The 27,882-nt window shown below is 37.5% G+C and overlaps 1 protein-coding gene across 2 annotated transcripts in view; it reads right to left on the bottom strand.

The window, feature by feature from the left end:
• esrrb (estrogen-related receptor beta) overlaps positions 1 to 27,882 on the bottom strand; it is a 70,069-nt gene that overhangs the window by 40,557 nt on the left and 1,630 nt on the right. The window contains exons 1-2 of one of the 2 annotated variants that reach the window (XM_015350637.2): positions 24,345 to 24,745; positions 4,927 to 5,336 (exon numbers count right to left, since the gene is read on the bottom strand). In XM_015350637.2, coding sequence (XP_015206123.1) covers positions 4,927 to 5,336; positions 24,345 to 24,394 — 460 coding nt within the window. In that variant the 5' untranslated portion in view covers positions 24,395 to 24,745. Of the gene's footprint in view, positions 1 to 4,926; positions 5,337 to 24,344; positions 24,746 to 27,882 lie in introns of those variants that run through there. The other variant, XM_015350638.2, reaches the window with a different exon arrangement.

Below are 27,882 nucleotides of genomic sequence, written 5' to 3'. Positions count from 1 at the left end.
TGCAGAGAGTCAGTTCTTGTAAGTAAATTACAGTAAAATGGCAGGTATTTCTCATCAAAATCTAAACCGACTTTTACAGGATACTGTCAAGGCCTGTTATTTCTAATGAAAAAAAGAAGTGCATTTGGAAAAGTTTAGGTTTTTAGGAAAACTAATTTGACACCCGGATTAGATATCAAGGGGAAAAACCAGAGCCCAGCCACCGATTTGTGTTTGTGATAGGTAGAGCACAAGAGGTGAAGAATGAAGGAGTAATTTTGGAGAAATGTGGTTGGGTTATTTTAAGAATGGATGATGATAAAGACTGACTTTAATCTGTGACTTGACTAATGTAACTATCTGAAGGTGTAAGTTAGGTCCAAGGGGTTTTTGGCAGATGAAAAGGTGACAGAAGATGGATTTATTAAATGGGAAAAGCATGTGAAAAGGAAAGCCCATTAAGATTTTTTCTTACCTAGGGACACTGTAATGACAGACCCCACAGGTAGATCAGAAATAATTCACAATTAAAGAGACCTTATGAAAACAATCAATGTTACTCTCCACTAGCTAGTGCACCAGGCCACAACTGCAACACAAAAATAAGCATTTAATTTCAAAGTGTCTCTTTTAGATAGCAGAATTCCAGCAGTGCCATACAGTTCCTCAGATTGCCAAAGCACATGGGTTCGTGCTGAATGACAGACTTGCGACCTTTCCCATTCATTCATTTTTTTAACTGCTTCATCCCGTTCTGTGGCTGTCCCGGCAAGCAATGGGCACGAGTCAGGGTACACCCTGGATGGACGCCAGTCCATCGCAGGGCACCCACAGACACAGACACAAACATGCACACAGGGCCCATTTTCCCAGAGGCCAACTAACCTGTTAGTACGTCTTTGGACTGTGGGAGGAAACCCACGCAAACATGGGCAAAACATACAAACTCCACACAGACAGCACCATGGGTCCAGAATTGAACCCAGGCTGGCAAAGCTAACCACTGAGCCAGTGTGCCAACCCCTGACCATACTATAATTTCATTCAAATCATATTTTGCCACAATGAACCAATCAATGTTCATAACTTATTAACTTTTTCTCAAGAATTCTTTTACCTTTGATATCCAATGAAAGTGCTAGTGTTGCGTCTCTAAGACTCCGGTTGCTTGTAAGAAGCCTTCACTTGAAATGGAAAGTGTGAGAGAGACAGTGAATTTACTCAATGAACTTCTGAAAACTTGAATGTACGGTAATGAGACCTTGAATATTCTGCTGTGAGTTTTTCTATCTATATACAGTATGTATATTGAACAGTGTTTGGTCATGGAGAAAAACATTTTGAATGTTTAGCTTCAATGCAAACAAATGGCATTCTGATTTTTGTTACACCTTCCCAAGTCGCTAAATGACTCAGATGTTGCCTCATCATAGTATACTTTCAAAATCGTTTGCATTAAGATGCAATTGCAATAGGGAACGATTCGCCGTAAGAACAAACATTAAGATTCTGTGCTTGAAAGCAACAAAATGCAATCACTGTCTTCCATCACAGCTCATTCTCCATGAATGAAATGAAATCATTAAGGAGGAATATTAGAACTTGTCGGGCTGCAAAGGACTTTTCACACTAAAGGTTTCACCCAAGTCTAATTGATTAAAATTAAGAGACAAATTAAAACCAACCTTTTTGCTGTGTTCTCATTAAGGAAGCCCTCGCACAGTTATAGCCCTTGTTAGCCTAATTATGTATTTTATTAGTCTTGTCTCTTCTATTTTTAATACAGAAAGGTTTTTCTTATAACTACATTTACTTACGGTTGCCTTTTAAAGTTTTTTTTTTTCTTTCATTGGCTTTCACCTCCTAAACTATCCACATCCTTCTCACTGGGCTGAGACCCAGTTCTGATTAATATTCCATTAAGCTTTCTCCTTTGAAAGACCAGCCGGGTCCCTCTCCAATCTAAAGAAGTCTTCTTTTTTTCCTGAAATTATCCCGAGACGCGTGCCTGAGTTTCTAATTGGCAACCCTCTCCCTCGAGACAGCCCCCTCCCTCTTTTCTAATGAAAAGCCTCGTCCTTAATTACACTTTCCAAACGCTGATTGTTATTGACAAAACTCCTGTGGCTCGGACAAACGACGGCAGATTAGTCCCATTACAGGCAGCACTCCAAGAAAAAAAAGAGGGATTTCAAATTGACAATGCAAAGTGAGGAAAAAAAAGTACTCATTCAATTTTCCTTTCATGAACCTCCTCTTAACTGTTCAGCCACTTGCTCTGTTTTGACATCTTCGCCTTTTGAAATGCCTTTTTTATGCCTGGTTTACGACTGATGTTTTTTTTTAGAAGGGGACAAAAGCTCTGCCATAAATTTATTGCTGGAGGGAAAGTGTTCATCTTTTGTCAATACGTGTGTTGTCTGTTGCAGCAGGCCGTCTATGTAAACAACTGGACTGAATTAATGCTTCTCTTTGTCTGCAATAGTACACAGCCTGTTTAAAACCAACAGTGCCATATGTGAGATCCAAAATAAACAGTTAGAGTACCACCAGTAAAGAGCATTGCTAGAAAGCAGAACAGAACTGGAAAATGTTTCAGTACTGTTGTTTCAATGGTTTACAGTCTTCCATCTTAGACTTTGTGTGATTTTACATTTCATCTCAACTGTCATTCCTACTGTACATGGAGATCCTGGAAAAAAAGGATTCACTCAGCAGTAGTATCCATGGGTTGCTTATGTAGCACCCATCCATTAAAACAGTGACAGCACTGAACCAGGTAATTACAGACTGATACGTCTTGTTACCAGTAAGGTAATGGCAATGATTAATAAGACTGAACTAAAGAATCACCTATAAGGAAATCAAATCCTAGGGGATTGTCAACATTGACTTGGAAAAAGTAGGATTTGATTAGCTAATTTGTTAGATTTCTTTGAACAAGCAAAAACTGCAATGGACACAGAATCGTTTTGAGATTTTCATATGGCTTTTGCTAAGATTCATCACAAAAGATGAATTCTCAGATTATAGTTGGTAGGCTCCTGAGGAAATTGGTAAACAGAAACCAAGTGTTGAAAGCATGGATGTTCAAACTGAGGTGGTGTAATTAGTGGAGTACCACGGGTATTTGTACGAGGACCACTGCTTTTCCTAATGTATATTAATGATCTAGATTCCAATTGATTTAGTGAACTAGTCCAGTTTGCAGATGATACCAAATTAGGAAGAAACAGTACTGAAATTTAAACATGTTTTAGATAAAATTCAAGACAGGGCAAACACTTGGTTATTGGAGTTTAATGTAGACAAGGGCAGGGTTTTGCATGCAGGTAGTAACAATATAAACTATCATACTGGGAAATGCTGAGCTAGATGAGGCTACTTACTGTATGTAAAGGATGTGGGGGTTTATGTCTACACACCATTTACATCTAGTCATTGTGGGGAAGGAATTAAAATGTAAAAAGATCTATAGTTTAAAGCATACAATGTAAATCAATGGATGATCTGTTAAAATTGCATAACACTAGTAGAATTGCATAAAGACCTCATTAAGAATATTGTTTACAATTTTGGTTACCGCACTATAAAAAAGATATTGCTGCTCTGGAAGCAGTCCAGAGAAGAGCAATCAGACACATTCAGGGCATTAAGGGAATGTCCTACACTGATAGGTTGAAGGAATTGAATCTTTTAGTCATGAACAGGGACCTGATACAGATAATGAAACTGTAGGATTCAAGGCACTGACAAAGTCAGCCCAGTGGATTTCTGTAGACAGAACTGTGAAACACAAATAAGAGGGTGCAAGAGGAAACTACGGGGAAATGCACTTAAAAATTAGAACAGGAGTGAACTGCGTTGCTCAAATAGTGGTGGCACTGTGGAACACACTACCCTGCCATGTTGTTGTTGTTGAGGCTGATATCCTGGTGTCTTCAAGAAACAGATGGATTAGATCCTTGGATCAATTGACTGCTAAATACTCAAAGGCTAGACAGTCCCCTCTCTTTTCTAACTTTATTATGTTCTAAAAAATACTTTCCATTGCTGGCCTCCTTTCTTAAGAGTATCTTAGTGACTACCCTAGACTTGGAAGACTGAAAGCATGGCAAGAGAACCATTTCAGTGGGAAGCCAGAAATTCCACTTACATACAGTATATACCTATATGCATTATGCAAGCAAATCTTGATCCTCCATAATACCCAAGCTGGGCATAGTTATGTTGATGTTCAGGGGCTTTCGTCAGATGCCTTAATAGCACAACAGCATGTTAGATTTATGTCGTCTGGTCGCCATGGAGAGGAGTTCCATAAATATGGCATTTGAAGAATGTTTTTGCAATGACATTTACTAAATAGTTATGTTTTAGACACCTCACGTCTTTTCCTGTATACAGTATACAGTAACAGGCATCATTTGAATGTCCAAAATCGCTATTTATAATGCAATGTGGTGTAGGAACTGCACTGTGGATGGGGGGAACTCATGCAAAACTTGATACCTGAAACAAGCCCATCAGCTATTCAGCCAAGCAAGTGTAACTGCATTATAGGACCCTGTTAAACACTGGATAGCTTCAGTTGTATGTTCACACGCAAAGAGCAAAGCAAATGATGGGCCTACACATCTTTGCAAAGACTGGTCTCCTGATGCATTACTGAAAAGTAGTATAGCATTATATAGGATGTGTTCTGACTGACTGTCAGTATTCAAGTCCTAAAAAGGAAACACAGGAGCTGACAATTACCTGCACCCATCCATCATCTGTTATGAGCCATTTAAAACTTATCACTCCTTTATGAAAAAGCAACATAAAAACAGGAACAACAAATAAAAAAAAAAGACTGGATAGTCATATAAGTATATGCACTGAGGTAAAGAGCTGATGACTGAGTGTAATAGAAACAAATCTTGTCTCTGAAAGAGAAAATAGAAATACCTTGTATTGTCCTTTTAAAAAAGGCTTTGCAGGCCTCACAGGAGGCCACGCCATAGTGATAACCAGATGCAATATCTCCACAGACCAGGCAGAGTCTCTTGGGAATGGAGTTCAACATGTATTCGCACTTTATGGGCGAGTCCTCCATGATGGTGCTGGAGCAGTCGTCATAGCGCTTGCGGCAGGCCCCGCCCCCCAGCCCAGCGCCGGGGAACATGGGTGGGGAGTCCAGGCCATTGGAGTGGCCGTTCATGGTGCTGACATACCCCCCGCTGGCGTCAGAGTTCCCGCTGGGGCTGTGGTGGCTCACCGTGTCGATGACCGACGAGGGGCTGGAAGGCTCTGTCTTGATGTAAGACCCACAGCTGGAAGTTAGGTGCCGGTCATCAGCAGCCATTCTGTTGAGCAGCCTGCCAAACAGGAAACACACGCATCACCTGTTAGGACCTGGGTTAAAACTGAGCACTTACTCTGTTCCTAGAAGGCATGGTGCTCTGAAGATAAATACACATTTTAAATTGTATTGACCATGGTGAGCATGAACAAAGCCTTCCTTCTGATACCCTTGGCTGTTTCAGGAAATGGCTGGGATCCTGATCTTCAGGATGAGATCTTCAGATCAGTTAGCTTTTAATATACCAGCACAGAAACAGGCTAGATGATCCAAATGGGCGCCTGCCGTCTGCAGACTTTCTGTTGCCAGTACTATATGTGCAACCAGTGATATTGGCCTTCACAGACAACTCTTCAGAATCTATTGACCTGGTCTGGGCTTTTATTCAAGGCAACCAACATTCAAAACAATAACCGCACCGTAAAAATAAGAGATCATCTAAAAACAAATATGTGGGAGAACCACATCTGGATATGTTAGCCCACTCCACAACAAAAACCAAAACCCACTGGTTACTCATGAAGAGTCAGGAATGTTAGTCCTGTGTTGACTCAAACATACAACAGAAATGTGCCCCACATACTTGAAAAAAGCCATTTACAACAAGTGGCATAAACACAAAAATCTAGATGTAAAAAATCCTCCATTGTCTTCTTTCAAAGTATCTCCACCCCCATTACCAGTTAGCAAGCTGAACTAGTCATCCTAGTGCACTTGAATAGGTGTCCCAAGAGGATCTTATAAATAAAACCATTTCAGTTAGCAAGACAGGTTTTAAAACAATGCCTCTTCAATAGGCACAGCAAAACTAAGGCCATGAGAATAACACTTTAAGAGGTCATACAATCCAGTTTTCTGCTCAAAATGCATACTTGAGCCTCTCTGCAACGTAGAGAGAAATGCAGTTTTCTGTGATTGGTGCATTAAGATATTTTTGTACCTTAATAAATATTGAAACACAGAGAGTACTTTTTAATACTGCAAGACTCCTCCCATAGGGCTGTGTGTCCCTTTGTCCCAGTGGACTTTCCTTCAGGACTGCCTGAATACAAATTCTTCTTTGAAATAATGCTCTTGTGTAATGTAATTAAGATCATTTTCATTTCCTTGTAAAATACGTTGTAGTTAATCATCTTTCATTCAATACAAGCTGAACATTGATGTCAGCACACATCCATATGAAAAATAATGACAAAGTGTATGTTTAGCAAAACTGAAAAATCTCTCTTCAAGATGGACTGCTTTTGTAAACATATTCAATGTGTTATAACTTTCAAGACCCAGTAGCTCATGTTTTTGCTTTTTTCTACCACTCCTAAGCAATGATCTGCTGCAAAGGTACCATAAGCTCACACATACCTGTGGGGGGAAAGTTTATGGAGTTGTCCAGAGAGATGCAACTGAGAGTCATGCATCTTTTTTATAAATTCATAAACTACTGACCTGGCTGTAGGTAAGAACTCAACTGTTCAAGCTCTGTGTTTTCCTATTTGAAATACTGTATATTAGTGTTTCAGTCTTATTCACCAAGGGAAAAAAATCAGAGGCCTTCCATGACTTCAATGAGCTTTTTAAATCATCAGAACAGAGAATTTATTGGGAATGGAGAATGAGGAAGAACGATTCTTCAGTTTTCTCCAGTTCCCTGTACCACCTGAGGTCACCAGGCTTGGAGGACAGGTCACCTGATGTCACCACACACTTGCCACCTGAAGTGCCCTTTGCACTTAGGGGCGTATTCTCCCCTCAAAGCCCAGAGGAAGCTGGCCACTGGCCTACACTTGCAGGTTTGCACTCTAGATAATCCTCCCAGCACAACTGGAGTTCGGGTCTCATTGAAATTCTTTTCTGATCACGCTTCCCTGAATGAAAAAGCTCTAGTCGGTTAAACATATGCTGAAGATTGCTTGTTTTGCTTTTGGTCCATTTTTCATTTGATTCTTATCTTACTTTTAAGCTGAAATCCAGGTCCATGTGATGTCAATATATCAATATGCAGTTAATAGAATTTAAAGAAGTTTTTATTTATGCAATGATTGACTATTTTTCATAGGTGTTTGACAGTAGAATGCAGACCTTTCCAAGCATTTTATTTTGAGTTCCACTAGGTACTGAAAATGAAATAAAGTTCTCTGTGAAACAAGACATTGACATAATATAAATATCATATGAACTGCATGGAACTGTTTTTACTGTAATTTAATGTTGAGCAAATAAGAGATAAAATGTGGTATATTAAATATAAAATTTATTTCTCAGACAATTATGCATCACTTTATACATATATCATCTTGAAAGGTAGTTACATGACTGCTGTGAAACCTAGAGAACTACTGAAGGACTTTGAAAAGGGGGCTACTCTATATTCTTTCATTCTTCTAGCTGTGATTTAATTGTCTGCCCATGTGACAGAAGGGTTCAGGCTGACGCAGGCTGTCAGGTCAGTAGGCCAAACTTATTTTCTCACCCTGGTTTCCTGACTGAACGTAGACAGGGTCACCGTGTCACTTTAAATCTCATTCTCGGGTGTCACTCTCACTGCTCATGTATATTCATCAGAGCTCTAAATGCCCACTACCTCCGGAAATTCAGAAAAGGTTAATGTCGAAAATAAATAATAAAAACAACTGATCCCTGTTAAAACCATTGACCTTGTGGAATAAGACCTAGACCAGAATGCTCTGCTCCTTTTACCCGTACACAGTACAAACCTGAAAGCAAATGTCCCCTTTATTAAAACCACAGCAGCAGTTTTGAATGACACAGGTATTGTGTGTTGAACCCAGACGACTGCCATCGTTTGCCTCTTATATTCATTGTAACACAGGGTGAATTGCAAAGCTTTTGGCTCTAAATCAAAATTACAGCTTTTTTGTACAGTAATTGGAAAAAGGAGAGTATTAGCAGAAGAAAATCTAAGATGGCATAGAGGAGAGAAATGGAGAAAGCATTGAAAGTTAGCTTGCTAGAACGTAAAACCTGCAAAAAAAAAATGTTGGTTACGTTCTGCTATGCCAATCAAAATTCATGCTGAGTGGTAGAGGTTATGTGCCCACAAAGCATAATGCGCAGTTTAGTTTTAATCTGATTCCACCTGGCCCTTGTAACCGCATTTCCTTCCCTAATAATATTCTGCTCTTACTGCTGCCACTGAGATTAGCTGCCCTAATGATCCTCCAGCTTGCTTGTCTTTCTTGGAGTGGGAATACCAGAGAGCTGAATTTTATGTTCAACTTCCAATATCTTGCACTGCTGAGTGGCTTGAGACCATTATAAAAGTATTCTTCAATGTACTGTACTATGGTAAAAGAAGGATGAACAGCAGTAAAATGTAGGGAACTCAAGATAAAAACATGGCAACACAAAAAGTAGACAAACTGTGGGGTACTATGACACAACAGTGATAACAAAACATGGTGTTCACTTCACTGAGAGTGAACGTGTAAAACGGAAGATGGCTGTGGTGTTGTTTTGTGCAAATCTCAGAATCCAAGCATGTATGTACAAGTGTCTTTTGTGTCTTTAGGAACGTTTGCCACTTAATTCATTTCTACTGCATTCTGAAAATCCTTGCTTATTCAGTATCTTCATTAGATTAATACAAAAGATTTACATTGGCAAGAGAAAGAAATCCCATTTTTAACTCAGCTTGTGTTACCTGAGTTATTAAGGAGCTTAAAGTTGCTACCTGTGGCCCTGAGCACAATGCAGGCTGTTGGCATACATATCACATTTGCTGTCCTCAAGAAAACTGTCCAGGAAAACATCCGGAAGCAAAATAATATCAGAGCTCCTGAAGGGAAGATCAGTTTAAAAATCCTGGGTGATTTCACAGATAAGCCAGTAGCGTTGGACTTTGCCAAGAAATTGCTAAATTAACCTCTGACAGGAATGGCTCTTCTTCAAAGCCCTCAGCCTCTCTTCAAAAACCACAGAACTGTAGGCCCCCATACCCTCCACCCCTACCTATGATGTTTTTTTTTCCATTTTTGAATGCAACATAAAATCAGAACAAGACAACAACTGTGAAATAGAGGAACTGATTTCCTGTGGCTCTCGTCAGGACAAGGGGCTAAAAATAGATTCTCACACCTTTCCGGACTCTCTCACAAAACGTCACTTTTCACCGGTCACAGGACTACAACGCACACAGCGGCAAGGTGCTGCTGGAGAGTCTACACTGGTAACACCAACTTTGGGCAAACTAACCAAAATCCAGTTTCCCGCAACCTTGCGTGAACAGAGGATAGGCAGCAGGCGGACTGAGAGTCCAGAGAGAAATAAATGAATTGTTGTGGAGAAACTGAGGAGCAATTGCAAATGCGGAAGACACTGCTGCCTCCAGTTATTACTTCCATGGGTTAATAACTACCTGGGGAATTTGACGGTCTCAGCCCTATTAGCAAAAGGAGTGGGGAGTCCTTGTTTAATGATGTAAAAGAGGGTAACACTGCAGAGGAAATGCACTCCACCTGCTCCAATGGGACCCATTTTAATCTTCCGAGGAGAGGACGCCCCTAATTCTGGATTCTCCTATTCATTAGTCTTTCTCTAAATACTGGAGGGAAGAGACAGCAGAGACCTCTTTGTTATAAAATGCTCTATATGTGTAAAGCTGACAAAGATTTATGATGCCGAGATTTACAATGCCGAACAAAGAGAAAAAATACATAAACGGGAATGGGATGCAGACGGAGAAAGGGGCCGAGCGTGCTGTTTATGCTAGCTCATCTGGAATGTGGCTGGATCGATACTCCGGTTTGCCTGGAGATGGTGCCGGATTACCACAGGCAGGACCAGCTTTTGCAAGACCCTGACAATTAAGTCACTCAGTCTCCAGCAAGGATTAAATTTAGCTTCTCCCGCTACGTCACTGTGTCTTTATAAAGCAATGATATCATTCAGCGCTACAACATGAGACCCGTTTCCAGCTGCCTGCCTGATACTGCTGCTGTGGCCAGAAATCAGATCTATCGATCTTCTTTTTTTCTGTTTAAAGCTCGAAAAATATCACACTTTTTTTAAAACTGACAAATTTGCTGGGGTCTAAACTCCAGAATACATAAATTAATAGGAATATTTGACACAAAAAAAACTGTATGACAAACCGGGGACGAAGTTCAGTACAGTATATGCCACACTAAAAAGGTCTGTTGCATCTTTTCAGTTGTTGTCAACGTACTGATTTGCACAATATGTTAAAATTACTTGTTGACATTTACAGCTCTCCGAAGCTCTCGCTTCATCTGGCATTCGATTAATTAAAGTAATATTCTGCTTTTAAAATCGAAAATGTCCTTTTTTAAACACTATACAATGTGGAGCTACAGTATACTGCCATACTACTAAGAAAATATGTATTAGAAATTGTTCTTACAAATGCTTTGAGACAGTCCTAAGGAGAACTCAATGAGCGTTACTCAGGAGGCTCTTACTCTCTTCTACTTCATAGGTCTAGTTTAAATCCCTGGACAAATATCAACTCAAAAATCTTGACCCGTTTCATGACAGACCTCAGCAGACAGTGCTGACAGTGCTCTGGTGAGTACAGTATATAAATACCTCTCCACTGCTGTCCATGTGAAAAGACAGACTGATAAACAATTGATAGACAAAACCTCATGAAATAAATAAACTTTAGAAAAAATGACCCAGCAGTTAAATAATACTGTGCTTTTTAAAAAAATGTCCATACACTCGCAAAGAAGACATACTGTAAAAATGTACAATTTAGGGGACTAAATAAGCAAATCTGAATTTTCTATAACAAAGAAAATATAAGGTACTACTTTAAAATTTTGATCAAAGATAAAGCTGAAGTCAAATTCAAAATCAGATACTGTATTTGTTTCTATACTGTGCATGACTTACAGTAATAACTTGTGTAAGGTCATTTTACTGTAAACCTTATCGGACGTTTTTGTCCCCGATTTGATTTTTGATTGTACTGCATTTATTCATGTCCTGAATCTCCATTTGTATGGGTCTGCACCCAAAAACAAAACGCAAAGTGTAACACAGCAAGATGCTGGGCTTTTGATTCAAAACACAATTCCAGTGACATCTTAAATCTGCCTCAACATTACACTTGAAATGAGTTTTCTCTCTTCCAAGACACCTACTTGTAAGGATTGTAATGTTAGGTTAGCACTGGTAAATTCCTACAAAGGCTCTTTACAAAATAAATTTAAATCATTCTATATTGTGTATCACTAGAATAAGGAATAAGACATTGGCTGAGGAGTCTTAAAGGGTCAAAGTGCTGTGCATTCCGAAGTGTGTTTATCTGCAGAGAGAAATGTTATTTTTAGGGGTTAAGCCCATTGTACAAAGTGCAACGTAAATCACAGGTTTAGACACACATGGACTTGGTGTACAGAGGGACAGAGGCAAGGAGCCATGCATGAAATTAGTTCATTAATCTTCCTCTCATAGGCTGTCCTTGTTTAGGGGAACTCTACCTGCTTTGAACAAAGGGCCCATCCTGCACATCTCATAAATTATATTGTTCATCAGCAGAAAAGGGGAACTGGGGTAGAGGAAATTAGGAGAGAAAAATAAATAAGAGTATAGAATGTGTGTGAGACATTATACAAGCAATAAATACAAAAGGAACAGCGATTAGCATAAACTACAGAAGACTGAAAAATGAATAACGAAGAAACATCAACAGTTTTTTAGATAAAAAGTACATAGAGATATGATAAAACTTCTTGGCTAAATAGTCATTCAAAACTGTTCTCATGGTACTCTGACTAGTCACACTGAGCCAATATTTTAAGTCAAAATGATGATTGGATTTGTGAGTGATAAACAACAGATAATCACAATATGAAAAAATCTTCAAATACATTTAAATATATTTTTTATTGTCGCTTTACACTTTAAAAATTGAATTTAAATAGTCATTTGACACTACTAATGAAAATAAAATGTTTTCCAAATCCACAAATCATTATTAATTATGATTATTATTATATTGATATAACCATAATTTACATTATAATTATTGTTAATCAGGCTTTATTGTTTTAAATAGTACATGTTTTGTTGCGTACAAATAACCTGCGAATATTTGTATTGTATGGATACCCAGTCTCTGTGTTGCTTTTCTTTACTGTTGTCTTCCTAGGCCCACCTGGAGACGGAGCTGGTAGGGTAATGTTGAAGGAGCAATAAGTGTTATTAAGTATTAACATAACTTTGTTAGCCCTATACAATTTTTTGCATTAGGAATTTGTCTTTTCACATACCCCAGCTTACTCTCCATGAGACACACAGACAGGGAGAGAGCCTGGGTCAGAGCGCAGGGTCTGCCATTGTACAGTGCCCCTGGAGCAGTTGGGGTTAAGGGCCTTTCTCAGGAGCCTAACAAAGTAGGATTCCTCTGCTAGCTGCGGGATTTGAGCCGGCAACCTTCCAGCCATAGACGCAGACCCTTAGCCACAGAGCCACCGCTCCTTAAACAGTACCATTCTGCTGCCGTGTACAGGGAGATGGACAGGTGTGTTCTATCCATCCGAATCCCACTTGTCTAGGACACAGTGAGAAAAGCACCAGTAAGAATGTACCAGCATTAATTATGTTCTACTTCCTCTTCCCTGTTCAGGAAAATTAAGTGAATCTCCAAGGGCAATGCTGGAATGTAGCTGACCCAGGAAATGAAAGTAAATATTCTTTTTTTTAGTTTTGCAAAGAAAAATAAAGCAAATAACCTCATATACTGTATACCGAGAGGCCTTAAAACACATCAAACGACTATTGGACCTCAACAAAGGTAACGGATCTCAGTAAAGACTATATTTTACAAAATGCCTGGCAACTAGGAAGATTTTAGTCATGTCCAGTATGTAGAGAGGTCCATTACCTCCAATATAAAGACATCTGCTCTCAGTCACCAAGACGCATGAACAATTTATAGGTCACCAACACTGAGACTTGAAGCTCTACACCATGGGGTAAGTAAGACGTGTGCTTGCATATTCCTGCATGTATCAGTACACATGGGATGGATACAGGCTGGCAGGCAGGCTATACAGAGGTTCTGAACTGTTCCAACTATCCAGGACAACTGATCCACTGCTGGATTCTAACACTTGAACCTTTTTCCCTTCAACTCTCCCCTCTCCTTCCCCCAGAAATAGAGATCAGAATAAAAACTCCTGTGGGTTTCAGTGATTTATGTAACTGTGCCTGGCACAACTTGATTTGGGAATAATTAAACTGTGAAGAAATTGTTGAAATTAATGGATCTCCTTCAGGGGACAATCTACACATACGTTTTACCGTTGGTCTCACTTGACATGAGAGCTAGACTTTTTGTAAGACTTTCCAGACTTTTGGTACTCTGTTTAATTGTTTTCCTAAAGATGTTTAAAAACACCTCTCTTCTCTGAGCATAAATCACCCGCCTTTCAGCTTCTTTAATGGAAAATGTATATGGGGTACAGTATGTACAGTAAAACAGAATAACTAATGATCTAAGGATAATTAAAAAACAGCACTGTCTAAATGACACTCTTGTCTCTTGTTAAAAGCTCATACTCACTATGCAAATCAGTGGGGGATGAAACCTTCTCCTATTACCCTCTTTGGCCTCGATTTCTGCGTTCTTTACATATTCTCAAGTGTAGGTAAAAAGGCTTTTTAATCCAAAAATCTGTGAACAAAGATTTAAATTTATCTGTGCTATGGTTTACTGAGATCAAAGAGGAGCAAACTCAAATTAACAGACAGGCAAAAGAGTAACGGGCTGTACGTTTGCGTGTCACACCCAAAATGGCAAGAAAGACTAAAACAATGTTATTGATATTCACAAAACTAGAGCCACCTGAGACTTTTTTTTTGTTTAATTTTATAGAAAGAGCTCACATGGGCAACAAAAAGCAGCAATACAAAATGATACATGATTTAGCGGAGTCAGCTCCTTTGTCTGGAAAGAATGGAAAAGGACACAATGAGAACTTTTACAATGGGCCTAAAACTACAAACTCTTGTTACCCAGAGCGGAGGTTGTGTCTTGAAGTGTTCAATGCCAGTGTGATCAGGCAGAACTTGCCTGAGCTTCCAAACAGTAAGCAAGTGTTTGTTGCACACACTCCCAAGGAGAGTATTACTAAAATAAAATCCTCTCAGCACACAACAGCACACAGCAGTTTGGGGTTCATCACGGGTCGCTAAATTGCTAAATACCTTTTCCTGCATATTGGATATATTTGTATTGCTTTACTCTTGCCACCAAAGCATTTTCACCACTAATGTGCTTCAGGGCACAGAGGTTCACTTCATGCTGTTCCTCACAGACCTACAACCTGTGTCGTCACTTCAATGTCACTCCAGCCTCACTTAAATATCTGGAACACCTGTTTCAACATCTTGAAATATGAATCCCAGAGTGCATACCGTCATAATAAAACCCGAAGCAATGTCAACAACAGCATTACTGAAGAAGATGAATAAAAACACTCTTAATATAACACACGGGAGCCTACAAGAGGTCAGCCGGCAGAGTTGTGTACACTGCGCACTTGGTTAAGCTGTCAGTTAGAATCAGAGGTAGTATCGTGACGGACGGTTTCGATATTGATTTAATAAATAAACAGAGCTAACCATCGATCCTAATGTTATTTTGCATTTCAATTACTGCTGAGAAACATAACCTTCAAACGACTGCAGGCTCGATACCAATAACATTCACTGATAATCACCCACATGCACGTCTTAAGCACATTGTGTTTTCTCTTAAGTGTAAATTACTGTGTTCTGCATTCTCCTTCTACCTGTTACAGGTAATTAGCTATTTTTTTTTAAAAAGCAGATGGATTATTTCCTGTTATTTTCACCCAGATGATAGGAGACTAACAATATAATATTGGAGTGGAGCAGCCATGAGGGAAATTGGATGGTTGTTCTGTAGGTTCAGTACCTTGCCTTGCTAGATGTTTGTAACCTGTCTTAGCAAAACCACACACGCACAAGATATTATGAACAACTCAACAACGAGGAAGAAGAAATATACTTCAGCACTCGCATCAAAATTTGCATATACACGTACAATGTATTGTATATTTCCTGACAAAATGCACCAAATTAAGATCAGAGAAAAGCATTGCACAAGATCACATAATATAGATCTAACATCGAGGAGATCACATAATATAGAGCAGATGTACATGATTTCTTTAATGCCAGCTTTATTTTTTGAAAAATATTAATTCTTTATGTTAGTCGTAATTTAATCACTTACATGTTCTGAATAAATTTCATCCAAGGAGTAAGAGGGAAGGTGTCACTTGTGGATTATAATTCAGTTACAACCACTCTGTTACAGTCACACAATACTCCCTCACTGGTAAAAGCAGCAAAGCATAGCACATCTTTAATAATCATCAAATTACCCTGCAGTTCATGTGATTTCTACGATTTCATGAAAATAAATCTTTGAAAAATATGTTAGGTATGTTGTGCATGTTTATCGAGGCCTTTGCATGCTGATTTTTTTAACAGACAATGAATTTTAGTTTTTTCTTTTCCTCTTTTTTCAGAAACTGAGCGATGGCTTGTGGAGATTCTTATTTCAGCTAACTGCAAGCCAGAGAGTGTCTTCATTTTTTGTTCTGTGCAACTCAGGCTGTGAACATTGTGTGAAAAAGGGTGCTTTGTGAGGCTTTGGGAAAGAAGAAGGAATTCTAAGCTTTAAAAGTATTTGAGCTTTTATTGCAGTAACCAGTTTGCTGATATTTTTAAATATCCATTATGTGGCAGGGTTACCACTTCATAGCCTGACCTTAAAGGTTAAGCAGGGCTGAGTCTGATCAGTGCTGGCTAGTGTCTAAGAAATATAAGTTTTGGTGGTCCAGAAGGGGGCGCTCTTCCAGAATTTCCACATCAGCGCCCCAGTATAATAACGAAGAAATTCTGTGGTTCAAACTGAAATTCTGACACAATGGACTTTAAAGAGCATGTGACACTGTTTCTAACAGTAGGGATGTAAAGCCCTTCTCCTGGTTAGATTTCAGTCTAAGATGGTCACCTCACTTATGAAGTGATGTCATTTCTCACTTCTCCCCCAGATCTGCTGTGGGGCTGTTGGCTCAGAATGGCTGCCATGTGTCACCTCAGGTGGGTGCTACACTATAGTGGTGACTGATGTGGGCCCTCTCCTATCCGTTAAGTGCTTGGGGATCCTTCACGATGAAAAGCGTTACATATATGCAAGGAATCATAATTAATATAAACTGCACCAGAATTTTAACAACTACACTAGAGGACATTTTGCTCATCTGCTTTTATTTATGGGCTCATCCAGAGTTTTGATGTGGCTGCACATTCATAGCTTTCAAGCAGAACCCTAATATGGTTGAAGTATTAAATGTAGAACTCAGGAAAGTCATTCTCTATTACAGCAAAGACAGACGTCGTAGCAAAGTGTCCGCCAAGTGCTAACAGACTGTGCCAGCGATCCCCCTACACTATAACAGGCACAGACCCCAGGTTACCCTGCGGAATCCCACAGATTAAAGGATGAGGTTTTTTAAGCCAACTGTTACAGTTAAAAAACAAATCTGAAAGGTTACTATGGTTAACTAAGTGGAAACGTTCTGGGGATCACTGGCACAGATTGAAACAAACCGAACCTGCAAACTAAACTTGGTGTTCCAGGGAGAAATGGTGACTAAAGAAAAGAAAAACAAAGTCCATTTGGTTTCAATAAAAAAAAAATAATCAAATGTTTAAAAAAAACTCAAAATCTAAGAGACGTTCAGGATGGAACACAAACAGCACACCTTCGTTGATCTCCTGTAGTTAGTGCGCAGCAGTCATTCTACACCAGTACAGACTAGAACCAAACCCGACGGGCCTAAAACAAACAAACATTCTATGTCCGGTGGTAGTGTTTGGTCAATCAGAATAGTAAGCACAATATCAGCAAAATGATAGCTAGAAATTCAGAACATTAAAAAGACTCTTCTAAGGACTGAACAAAAGTTAAATTTAAATTAAGACAATTGAAACTGTCTAAAAAATCACTTGTGTCTGTTAACAGAGCAATGCATATATGAAACTTAAAATATAATGTATACAGGCTACAACATAATACAAAAAGAAGTTAATTAAACTCAGGTTTTTCTTACCGATGTAATTTTGTTCTTTCAGCTGTATCTGCTTCTGTACAACCCTAGCTTCCAGAATTAATCTGAAAATATAACATTCCTCTGCCTAATCTTGCTGTAACCTAAGATCACTTAATCTCTGTGCACACAACATATCAATGTGCATATACAGTACTACTGTGTGGATATATACAACTGCTTTAAATCGATATACTTTATTAAATTCAATGCAGTTTTGCTGCTTAAAACACATGACATATGTAACCCCAGATCCAAAGCACTACCTTGTCAAATCAATAATTTTAACAAGCAATATCTATTATACTTCATAAATGAATGAATTCATATAGGGAACACTTAAATCACAAACAAGAAAAAATACGAAAGTTTGCAAATACTGATGGGGTACGTGAAAGAGAAATTCCAGAAAATTAGATGATCCTGCCCTTTGCATCCTATGAGTCTTTTCACAGCGACTCACTTTGTACAAGCGCAGAAATTCCCTACCTCCCAGTGGATAATCATACGGCAGCTCTTAACCTTGTTAGCCCAGTTATGTCAGCCCAGTGTGACAAACATTTTTGAACTAAAATAAAAAAAAGAACTAGAACTGAAACAAAGGCTTGGAGTCATACCGTATATATTGTTTTTCATTTAAATCAATGTGTTAGTTGTCAGCACTACAGGACAAGAGGCGAAAGGATTTTGTTGTGGGGCTACCACTCTGCCTGGGAAGGCTGCTTAGCAAATCTGTCTCGGCAGATAATTAAACTGACAGAGTGTGGAGCAGACGAGGCCCAGCCTTCAGTGAGGATGGGGCTCCTAGGAAGAAGGTGTGTTCAGGAGTGGATTAGAAAACCAGAGCTTAAAAAACGGACTATTCAGGTCGTTCAATCCAAACAGTGTATTAACGCCCAGCAATTTTCAGGAAGAGTGCAACACATACTGTATGTATGTACATAGGCGATACAGATAAAACTAAAATGACATGTGTCTGGTGTGACCATTCGACTGAGTAATCAATCTAATGAATTAGAAAATAAGCCCCTATTGGGACAAGCAGATGCATTTAGATTTGCTTGCAAAATTGAATTTAAACATTAGGTTTTAAGGCCAACCCCTGATGCTCCACTTAAAATTCTTTAGATCTCCAGATTTGTCTGTTCTATTTACCCAGACTAATTAAACAGCCAGTGGTCACCCGAGCACTGTGGCTATTTGAAGTGGACATAGAAACCAGGGACCCAGCTAATACCAAGATCTCTGATCGTGCCCAAAAGCTTGTTCCACTAATGTATTCTGAAACTAAATTACTGTCAGCTGATCCCATCTGGATAGCGTCTGTGTGGACTGAATCAGTTACTCGCCACTGCCTCAGCCCACGATACCATCTTGAAGAGGACAACAAAAATCTGATTACCTCAATAAAAAAGAATACTTTGTAATTTCACAAAGAGCTTTTAACTTAAGATAGACTAATGGAATGGGTTGTCTCTGTTTTTAAAAGTAACTTGTGTACAAACCTGCCATTCATGCATTTTTTATTTCAAATTAAAATTTAAAAAGCAGGGAGGGGATAATATCAAATATTATATTTTTTATCATTGCACATAAAAAGTTACAATAAAATTAAAATCAGAAACACGACAAATTAGTTATTTATGCAGAAGCTGTAGTTATCAAGACCAGTACGCCTGGAACATCATGAAGGACTGAAAAAATGCATGTTCTGATTGCGCTTTAGGAAAATAAGTCAGCACAGGCAGATCAAGTGAAACTGACAATTCTCTGGGTTTCTAGATTCCTGAGAGGTGAACCAGAGCCAGATTCCAGAAGTGAAAACAAAACAAAAAGCTGGAAGAATGAAATAGAAGTTGTAAGACCGCACCATGGAAGACAGACAAAACAGAACAAAAAGAAATCAGCAGTCCCTTCTTGTGTAACGGCCTTATTTAAGTCCACAACAAAAATACAGTAAGAAAGCCAGACATGTGAATTGTATCATCTCTTTCCATACCCTTATATTACAAAACAGTGTGTGATTTACTGAAAATACATTAGTTACACCTGTCACCAGCAGATATTATTGTTTTACCCTGTGAATTTCCTTGTACTGACATCCATAAAGATTACAGAACTTGGCCAAAGAAAATAAATTAATTCCGGTAATTCCATTCCAAAAAAGTAAAACAAAAAAATTCTGAACTTTAAATCAACATCCAATAACAGGAATAGTTTCATTCTCTGTTTGGGTTTCAGGCGAATTTGAAGGATTTGCAAAGGATTTAAAAACATTTCTGAGTGTGCATTTGCAAGCACAGCAGATGTTCAGCGATACCTCTAGTGTTGGTTTAATTAAACACTTATATTAAGATAACTCTTCAAATTCAAACGGAAACATGGTGTCATAAATGACAGAGAAGACTGTTGTGTCTTTAAGTACAAATACAGAAACTCCGACAACATAGCACAGGGTATCAGGTAAAATAAAGAGTATTCTGTAGCTGACAACATTCACTTTACACCACGTAAAAGACACTTCATCAAGCACAATCTACACCTCTCAATATCAGATGTTTAAAATAAAGCTGGAGAGCACTTTTGTATGTGTCCTCAGAGCTGGCTGTTATTTTCATTAATACCCATGCATTTATACCAAAATTATATGTGCTTTTCGTGTTAACATTTAATTGGAGGTTTTATGATATATTTGTGTAGCACAGCTCTCCGGACAGTTTCTCTGAACTGTAAAATAGGTTGTGTATGCAGATAGCAAAAAATACCTGACCGAGCTCAACAGATATTTAAGAACGAAGATATTTAGTATTTAAAATCATCTCTGATAAAGACCAACTTGCAGAACCTTCAGAAAGCGGATGTAGTAACTTTAAGAGTCCAGGACAAATATGGCAATTATTTTAGATGGAATGTTTAAAGTGAACGTATAGCCCCTGAAATTACAACAAAAAATAATAAAACCAGCATATGCATATTGTTCCAACTATATCTGCCCTATGCCCCTAAATATGAACGTCTCAGAATGTTTTAAAGTAGCATGGGCTAGTCTCTATATGATTAATACAACTGTCACCTAATCAAAATCAATATTTACAAAATATTTTTAATTGTATACATTTATTTTTTATCTCCACTGATTGTGAAACAGAAGCCTTGACATAGTTACACAATGCTCTCTGTTTTGTTCCAAGCTTTACAGTATGTGCCTGGTGCTATAAACATATCTGAAACCATTTTCCTTCCTGCCTTCAGCAACACACATTTAATAATTAGGAAAAATGATCTGGATTTTTTAAATTCTTAATCTGTTTTAAACCTACCTGAAGCAGCTCAATACACACAACAGAATTAACACAGTGACCCCTTAAGGGTAAGGGTAATTAATGAATAATTTCATTTTAGTCAACATGATTTAAACCTATTTTTAAATATTAAATACAAATCCAATAATATTATGACTCAAATAAAACAATTACACGGCGGCTACAGTATTATTGCATCCCTCACAAACACAGAAACTGCTTTTTTTTGTCTTTTATGAATAGAGTCTATGTTCTGTCACAGCAGATGATGGTCATTTTCTGCTTGAAGAATATTAAAACATAACATTCTTGAAAATGATGTAAAACATTTGCTGCTTTTTTTCCTGATGTACAACATCTGTGGCAAAATGATTGGAACATTTCAATTAAACACTTAAGAAAGATGAAGCACGATGGAGAAAACAAGGGTTTTCCTGGCAAAATACACCACAGTGTGTTATACTAGACCTTAATCTTTGTTGTTTTTTCAGCTGTATAAAATAATAACCTTCAAGTAAAGAATTTCTATTATTAATCAGTTTTATTTAAAAAAATTTTTTTTCATTAAATGGTAATTTTCCATGAAATAGTAACATTAAAATCTAATCAAATTTATTTCTTATGTCTCATACATTTACTTATACATTACTTCACTCTAAATACATTGTATATAAACATATATGTGTGAATTATTGTGTGTACACTTGAAAGGAAGGAAAATAAATGCATCAAGCTCCTTTAAAGAATGGGCAAAATTTGAACTGAAACGTTTAGTAGATTCTTATAGAACACAAAACAGTATTGTGCTATTTACAAAGTATATTTCCAAAATATAACTTCAGTTCTTTAAAATATATTTGTGGTCACATTTAAAAGGTTATTTTGTATGTTTTATCTTGTATTCAAAAGAGTAACTGAAAAGAAATCATAAATAGTCCTCTCTTGGATCTTAAGCAACTCCTTCAATTTTTTTAATGAACCGCTTCACAGGATGAGCATTTCAAAATAATCGATTTGAAGTTTTGTTTATTAATACTGTAACTTATGAATCCAACAATAATGGCAAACAGAACTTTGGACTGTGGTACAGTCGATACGATTATTTTTTCAATAAAAATATGTGATTCTTTGACTTGTGCAGTGAAACCAATCAATTACTTGCATTTCTAACTAAATGAGGGAACATGATTGTCTTTCAAAATGGAAGAAGTTAAGCTTGCAGCTGGAGACAAGAGTAGTTTTGGTGTGTTGTCGGCGTCTCTTTGCTGGTTATGTACTACTGGTTATGGGGCTGGAATAATTTCTGACACTTATCATGAGGTATTGATCATGCATTTGTAAAAAATATCCCAAACACTTTTTTAAGAGTACTCTGAAGATTGCAGCATGCATTCTCACTCAAGGTACTAATCAACCTACTAAAATTATTTTATATTACGTAAATGTATCATAATGTGATATGACATTAACATTATGATGGATCAGCTACAGACACAGTGAAGGGTTATTAGAATCAGGGAGGTGGAGGAGAGCATTCCTTCTCTTAAAAGTTGCATGACAAGGGGTAGCCAAGACAACAAACCAATTGACCTTTTTTGTCCTTTTAATCATAATATTATTCTTTCAATCTTTAGTTTTAATGCATTCACTCAACAAAGACATCTAGTTATTCAGCTGCTGTGTTCTGCATTATCTTTTGACATTTTTAAGGATATGGTGTATTTTAAAACATTCTGTTTTACATGTATCGATATATAAACAGTACATAATGCATATCTATATATACTGTTTCCAAGTAAGAAGTTCACAGAGGATGCTGAGCCATCCAATTTAGACTGCAGAGCTGAAGAAAAGTGCAGAGCAGTATGTAAACCTGCATAATCCAGATCAGTATTTAACACAGAGAAGCTTAAAACTAGATTCATTTGAGGTAGAGATTCCTAATGGGTTTAATGAAATTGCTTCCCAGTGGTCAATGAAGGGTTAATGGTAGGGCATCTGACTTAAAATTTTAATGGAATACCTTCGTCCCAGAATGAACTGTGCCAGTATTTCTTTTTTTGCTCAGCAGCATGGATCTTGGATTCCCTGTATATATGGTACTTTGCAAACTATGGATCTTCAGAAAAGATATTTAAAATCCATATGGCTTAACTGTGCTCCATTGTATTACACAAACCTTAATCTGCCATGTCATTAACTTGTACTTTTCTATTAACAATTCAGCAGCAATGAGAAATGCATTTATCTGATGAAATTCTGACAGCAAATGATCAGTTTCTAAAATAACACTTGGAGGTTTTACATGTAAATTAAATGCTGTTTTGAAAATCAGAATATAAATACATATTGTGGTAAAATCACATACTGTCTATAGTTATTATAATCTGATTGAGTAAAAGTGAACATAAGAATACATCTTGAAAGCCTAATGAAAATAAAGGTGAATTTGTTTTTTAAAATATCTCAATAAATTCTATTTTTACTTGTCATACACACAGTACAATAATACAATAAAATAGAATTGTAGCTTTACTGTAAATATCTTCACTCTAAAATAATTATTGCTGTTCCATAATTTATGCTTTTACCGTAATGTAATGCATATCACATTTATATAAAACATTTTTACAATATTTCAATATTTCAAATCTCAGTGCATGTTTTTTTTTAAATCGACAGTTTATACACAGCTGAACTAAATGGAAAACCAGGTCCGTATGTAAAATAAAACAGTTAACTTTTACCTTTTTTTACTTTGTCATCTAACAGATAGGCAAACTTTTCTCTTTGCACCTTGCCCAATCACTTACTACACTTAAAGTACATCCAAACGGACTAAAATGGAAAAAAGAGACATTGGAGATAGCCAAAAAAAAGGTGGTGTTGTTTTATTAATCACGGGATCCTGTCAGCCCTGCTTTCCCCAACATTGTCTCACGCAGTCTGCTTGACCAAAATACTGAGCGGGCACTCAGAGGAACACTGGGGCTAAAGGTGCCTTCATTTATCTTCCTGTGTGCAAATATAGCAAAGTGTAATACTCTGCTCATTATCTAGTGCATTCAGTTTAGCTAATTTGCTATAATTTATTTCCCATCACACTGAGAGCGCAGACTGGAATGCATGGACAACTTCCCTGCCTGCAGCCGCTCACAAAGCCTAGAGATCCCTGACAAGTTTTGTTTCAAGCTCTTCGTTCTTGAAAGGCTAATCTCAAACAGAAGGAAGAACTGTATTCTGTTTTTTTATCATTATTATTATTATTATTTTTATTTTACAGAAACCTAAATGCCCATCTCTCCTCACTACGGGTGAGCGCCAGAAATCGGTTATCTGCTCGTGTTTCTCTTGACACAAGGCAACACAGACACGTCTCTGCACCTGCCTGTACCTATTGTGTTGTACCACTGCAAACGTCATGTATCACTTCACACCAAAAGGAGACGGACGACAGCGCATTGTTTGTTCAGAAAAGAAGTTGCCCATCTTCCCTGGTAACTTATTCAAAGAAGAACCAAACACTAATATTTAAAAAAGATAGAAAAAGGGAAAAAAAAATCAGGTAGGAAAGAATAGAAGAGCACCTACTGGTTATGATAGTTGAGAGGGTCTGGGATACAAAGTTCTGAAATGTCCATCAGTCCAGTTTTAGCATTCCAGGAATCACAGGAAGTGGAAAGAGGAAACGATTTACACAAATTCTTCCCAAAAGGAAGCAGAGCACCTTCAGAGGCAGTGGAAAAAAAAAACAAAAGCCTTCTTCAGAGCCCCCAACCCCTGGCGTGCACAGGTATGTCTGTGTTTCTCTGTATGTGTGTATATGTGTATGTGTGTGTGTGAGAGAGAGAGAAACAGAGAGACGGGGAGAGAGGTATAGGGGGTGAAAGAGAGAGAGGGAGAGAGATGGAGAGAGAGAGTGGAGGGAGCGCTAAGATCGAGAGACAGTGAGAGAGAGGGTGAGAGAAATGACTCTCTCCATGGTCAGGATAGGGCTCTTTAAGACTGAAGGGCTTGATGAATATGGAACAGCTGCTGTTGGCTGGCTCTTGGGGGCAGGACTTAAAGCAACAGAGAGGGCTGGCAGGGCCGGGACTGCGAAGGGAGGAGGAGGTGTACAGGGCAGCCAGTCAGAATCGAAATACTCGCCCAGGACATCACACACTCCACTGCTACTCTCCCTGTACCACACACACATATTACTCATCACGCTAAAAAAAAAAAAAATGGAATAAAATGTGGAGAGACTGTGTTAGGATTGTGACATGCTCTAATTATCCCAAAGTATATTTTAATACCAGGTATCAGCAATTCAGACCTGGTGTGATAACTGCACTGCCAAGTGGTTCTTAGAAGTACCTCGAACATAAACAAGCAAAGATCAATTAAAAAGTGTTGAAAGGAACATTTATTTCTTATTTTTATAGCGATCAGTTTAATCTAATTTGGACAGGTCATTTTATTTAATTTTCCTAATTTATTTTTAGATCATTTTTCTAGTCTCCTAACAATTATTTGGGTTCTTTCTTAAAGCATGGTAAATCTTCCTACCAACACTCTAGAAGACGGTGTATAATCTAGGCAAGTTATAATCTAGCTATGACTGAAATGTGAAATACAAGCACTTTGAGGTTACAGTACAGTATGTGACCAAAGTACATATTTGGAAACAGAAATGACTATCACTCCAAAGAGGAATAATTGCCGTGAGATTATCTGTCCATGAGCTATGGAACACAAAACAAAATTTGTCACTGCATATATTAATCTTGCAGTTGCATTAACACAAAGCATGTGTTAATGTTTTGCTTGCTGTGCTTTAAATGAATACAGTTTTTGTTGTGCTATTACAAATATTTTTCACAACCCCCATTTTGTCTTAGGCTATGTTCAATATATTTCCATAAAACGCATTGCAGTCACATAATGTTTATTTAATATAATAATTTTGATTGGCACCATTATTATTGACAAGGCACACAGGAAACATGTCCAAATACACATAAAGAAGATTTAAAAGTCTGATAACAGGCAAGAAATTTGTAACAAGAATTGGAAAATTATTTAATGGATCAGAAACTTATTTTTTAAAGGTGAGTACATATAATCCGCAATGCAAACATTTTACGACCACAGCGCTCAGTTTAGAATTTCTCATTGCTTTGCTTTTTTCTCATGTAATTCACAAAGCTGATTCTGTGTCACAAACCACACACCTAGTCCTTCAAATCTAAAAGGAGCATAACATTTTTCTGCCTCCTTTGCGCGATTCTTTCAAAAGATCCCATTTTACCGTTGATCATGTTCTGAAAGAATGCAAAGAATGCAGATAACATTTCACATTTAACGGGGATCTTTACATCCATGAATCTTACAGCATTTCTGAAAGCAAACGATGACATCTTTAACAGAGAGCTTATAAATCATAATGTAAGGACTAAGATGGGAAGAAGAAAACTTTGCATCTTATTTTCTAAGATACGGCCAGAAAATATGTTATATGTTAATCTTTATGATTAATATTTTGCTACTCACTTCATCCAACTGCACCTGTCTTAAAGGATTTGGATAACAAGTTTCTTCCTACCCAAAATGCAAGAATTGAAGAACGCACAGGAAATTCCCTCTGAGTAGCTTCTTCCTTACCTTATACAGTACCTATCTGTCCATCATCTGCTCAATTGTTTTTCATTCCCAGTCTGCTCAAGGTGCATCATTTCTAGCATTTAAGGTACGTTCCTTGGCATATAAAGTCACATACAGTGTTTTATCAACTTTTATATCTTTCACCAAAAATAAAATAACCAAGTTCTCTTTCACCGTTATATCCTTTCTCATTACTATCATTAGATACGTGGTCAATCATGGACAGAGAATTAGGAAAAGTTCAGGGTTATTGCACTGTGTGAGCGTGTTACCAGACTTGTGTATTTTTAAAAACTATAAGGTAGCATCCGGACCTCGATACCAGTTTACCTAGGAAAGGAAATACTCCTGTTTACTGTGTGTGCTAGACTATATTGGAGCAGATCAACCTTCTGCAATACATAAAAGTGATGATTGATATCGCAGAAGTACAGCAACTCCTAATTTAATTGCAAAAGACAGGAATAAAATGTCATTCTTTCTAAATCTGAATGCATTTTATCTGGTTAAGGAAACAAGAGAACAATTCCTTTGGAATGCTTATTAGGGAGAAAGAGCAGGAGAGTGTGTTGAAATTCTTCATTCAACTACAGTAAATGGCTCTGCCGACTTTTGAACATTCTTGGTGGAATTATTTTTTTTTCTGCTGAAAATGTATGATGCATACACTTACTTCAAATATAAATAGAGTACACATACACAAAATAGAAAAAAATTATTAATTCAAAACATTTTACGTCTTGTTCAATCACGTTAATATTATATATTGTACAAGCTCAAATTAATTATTATGATACATATAGAAATCAGTGTATTTTTAACTAAGATATTTTGTTTCTCTTTAGGCTCTAATCTAATACAACACAAGAGCTAAATGCTAAAAAGTGCATTTTTAAAATACAAAGGTTGTAGAGTCAAGAAGCCCCTACTTTAAAGATGGAGAAGAGAACAGTTGAGTTAGCAACATTCTCCACAGAATTCACCAGAGGCACAAAGATGGGTTTTCAGAATAATATGCTACTTTTAGCATATAATACGGCCCCTTCATAATAACTAAAGAAAACCTTTTCGGTTTCTTCAGTGCAGGGATGTTGGGGGCTGCCAAAATGCATCATTTGACCCAGGAAAATAGTTTTTTCTTCATTGGACAAGATTGAACGGCAAAATTAGTTTTAATAATTCGATTTTGAAAAATGATTCCACTTTGTACATTTAAGCAGAATTTTAAAATGATGTTTTTTAAGTAAAAGTGTGGAAATATTTCTTGATATTTTATATGTTATATGTCAATTATATGTACAACACCCTGAAACACTAGTACTGTATATTCATTGCATTTTATTAAAATACTGTAAATGTGTGTTCTCAACTGAACCAATCTGAGCCAAAACAGAATATGAAATTCATACTCAATTTCAGCTACAGTACGTATTTTCAGTATGAAAAATACACTTCAAACACTAAGTAAATAAACTAAACGAGT

This window comes from Lepisosteus oculatus, chromosome 8 (assembly GCF_040954835.1).
Source record: "Lepisosteus oculatus isolate fLepOcu1 chromosome 8, fLepOcu1.hap2, whole genome shotgun sequence".
In the NCBI taxonomy this organism is placed as follows: Eukaryota; Metazoa; Chordata; class Actinopteri; order Semionotiformes; family Lepisosteidae; genus Lepisosteus; species Lepisosteus oculatus.
The sequence above is the reverse complement of the archived record's forward strand: the minus strand, read 5'-3'. Positions and strand labels throughout refer to the sequence as shown.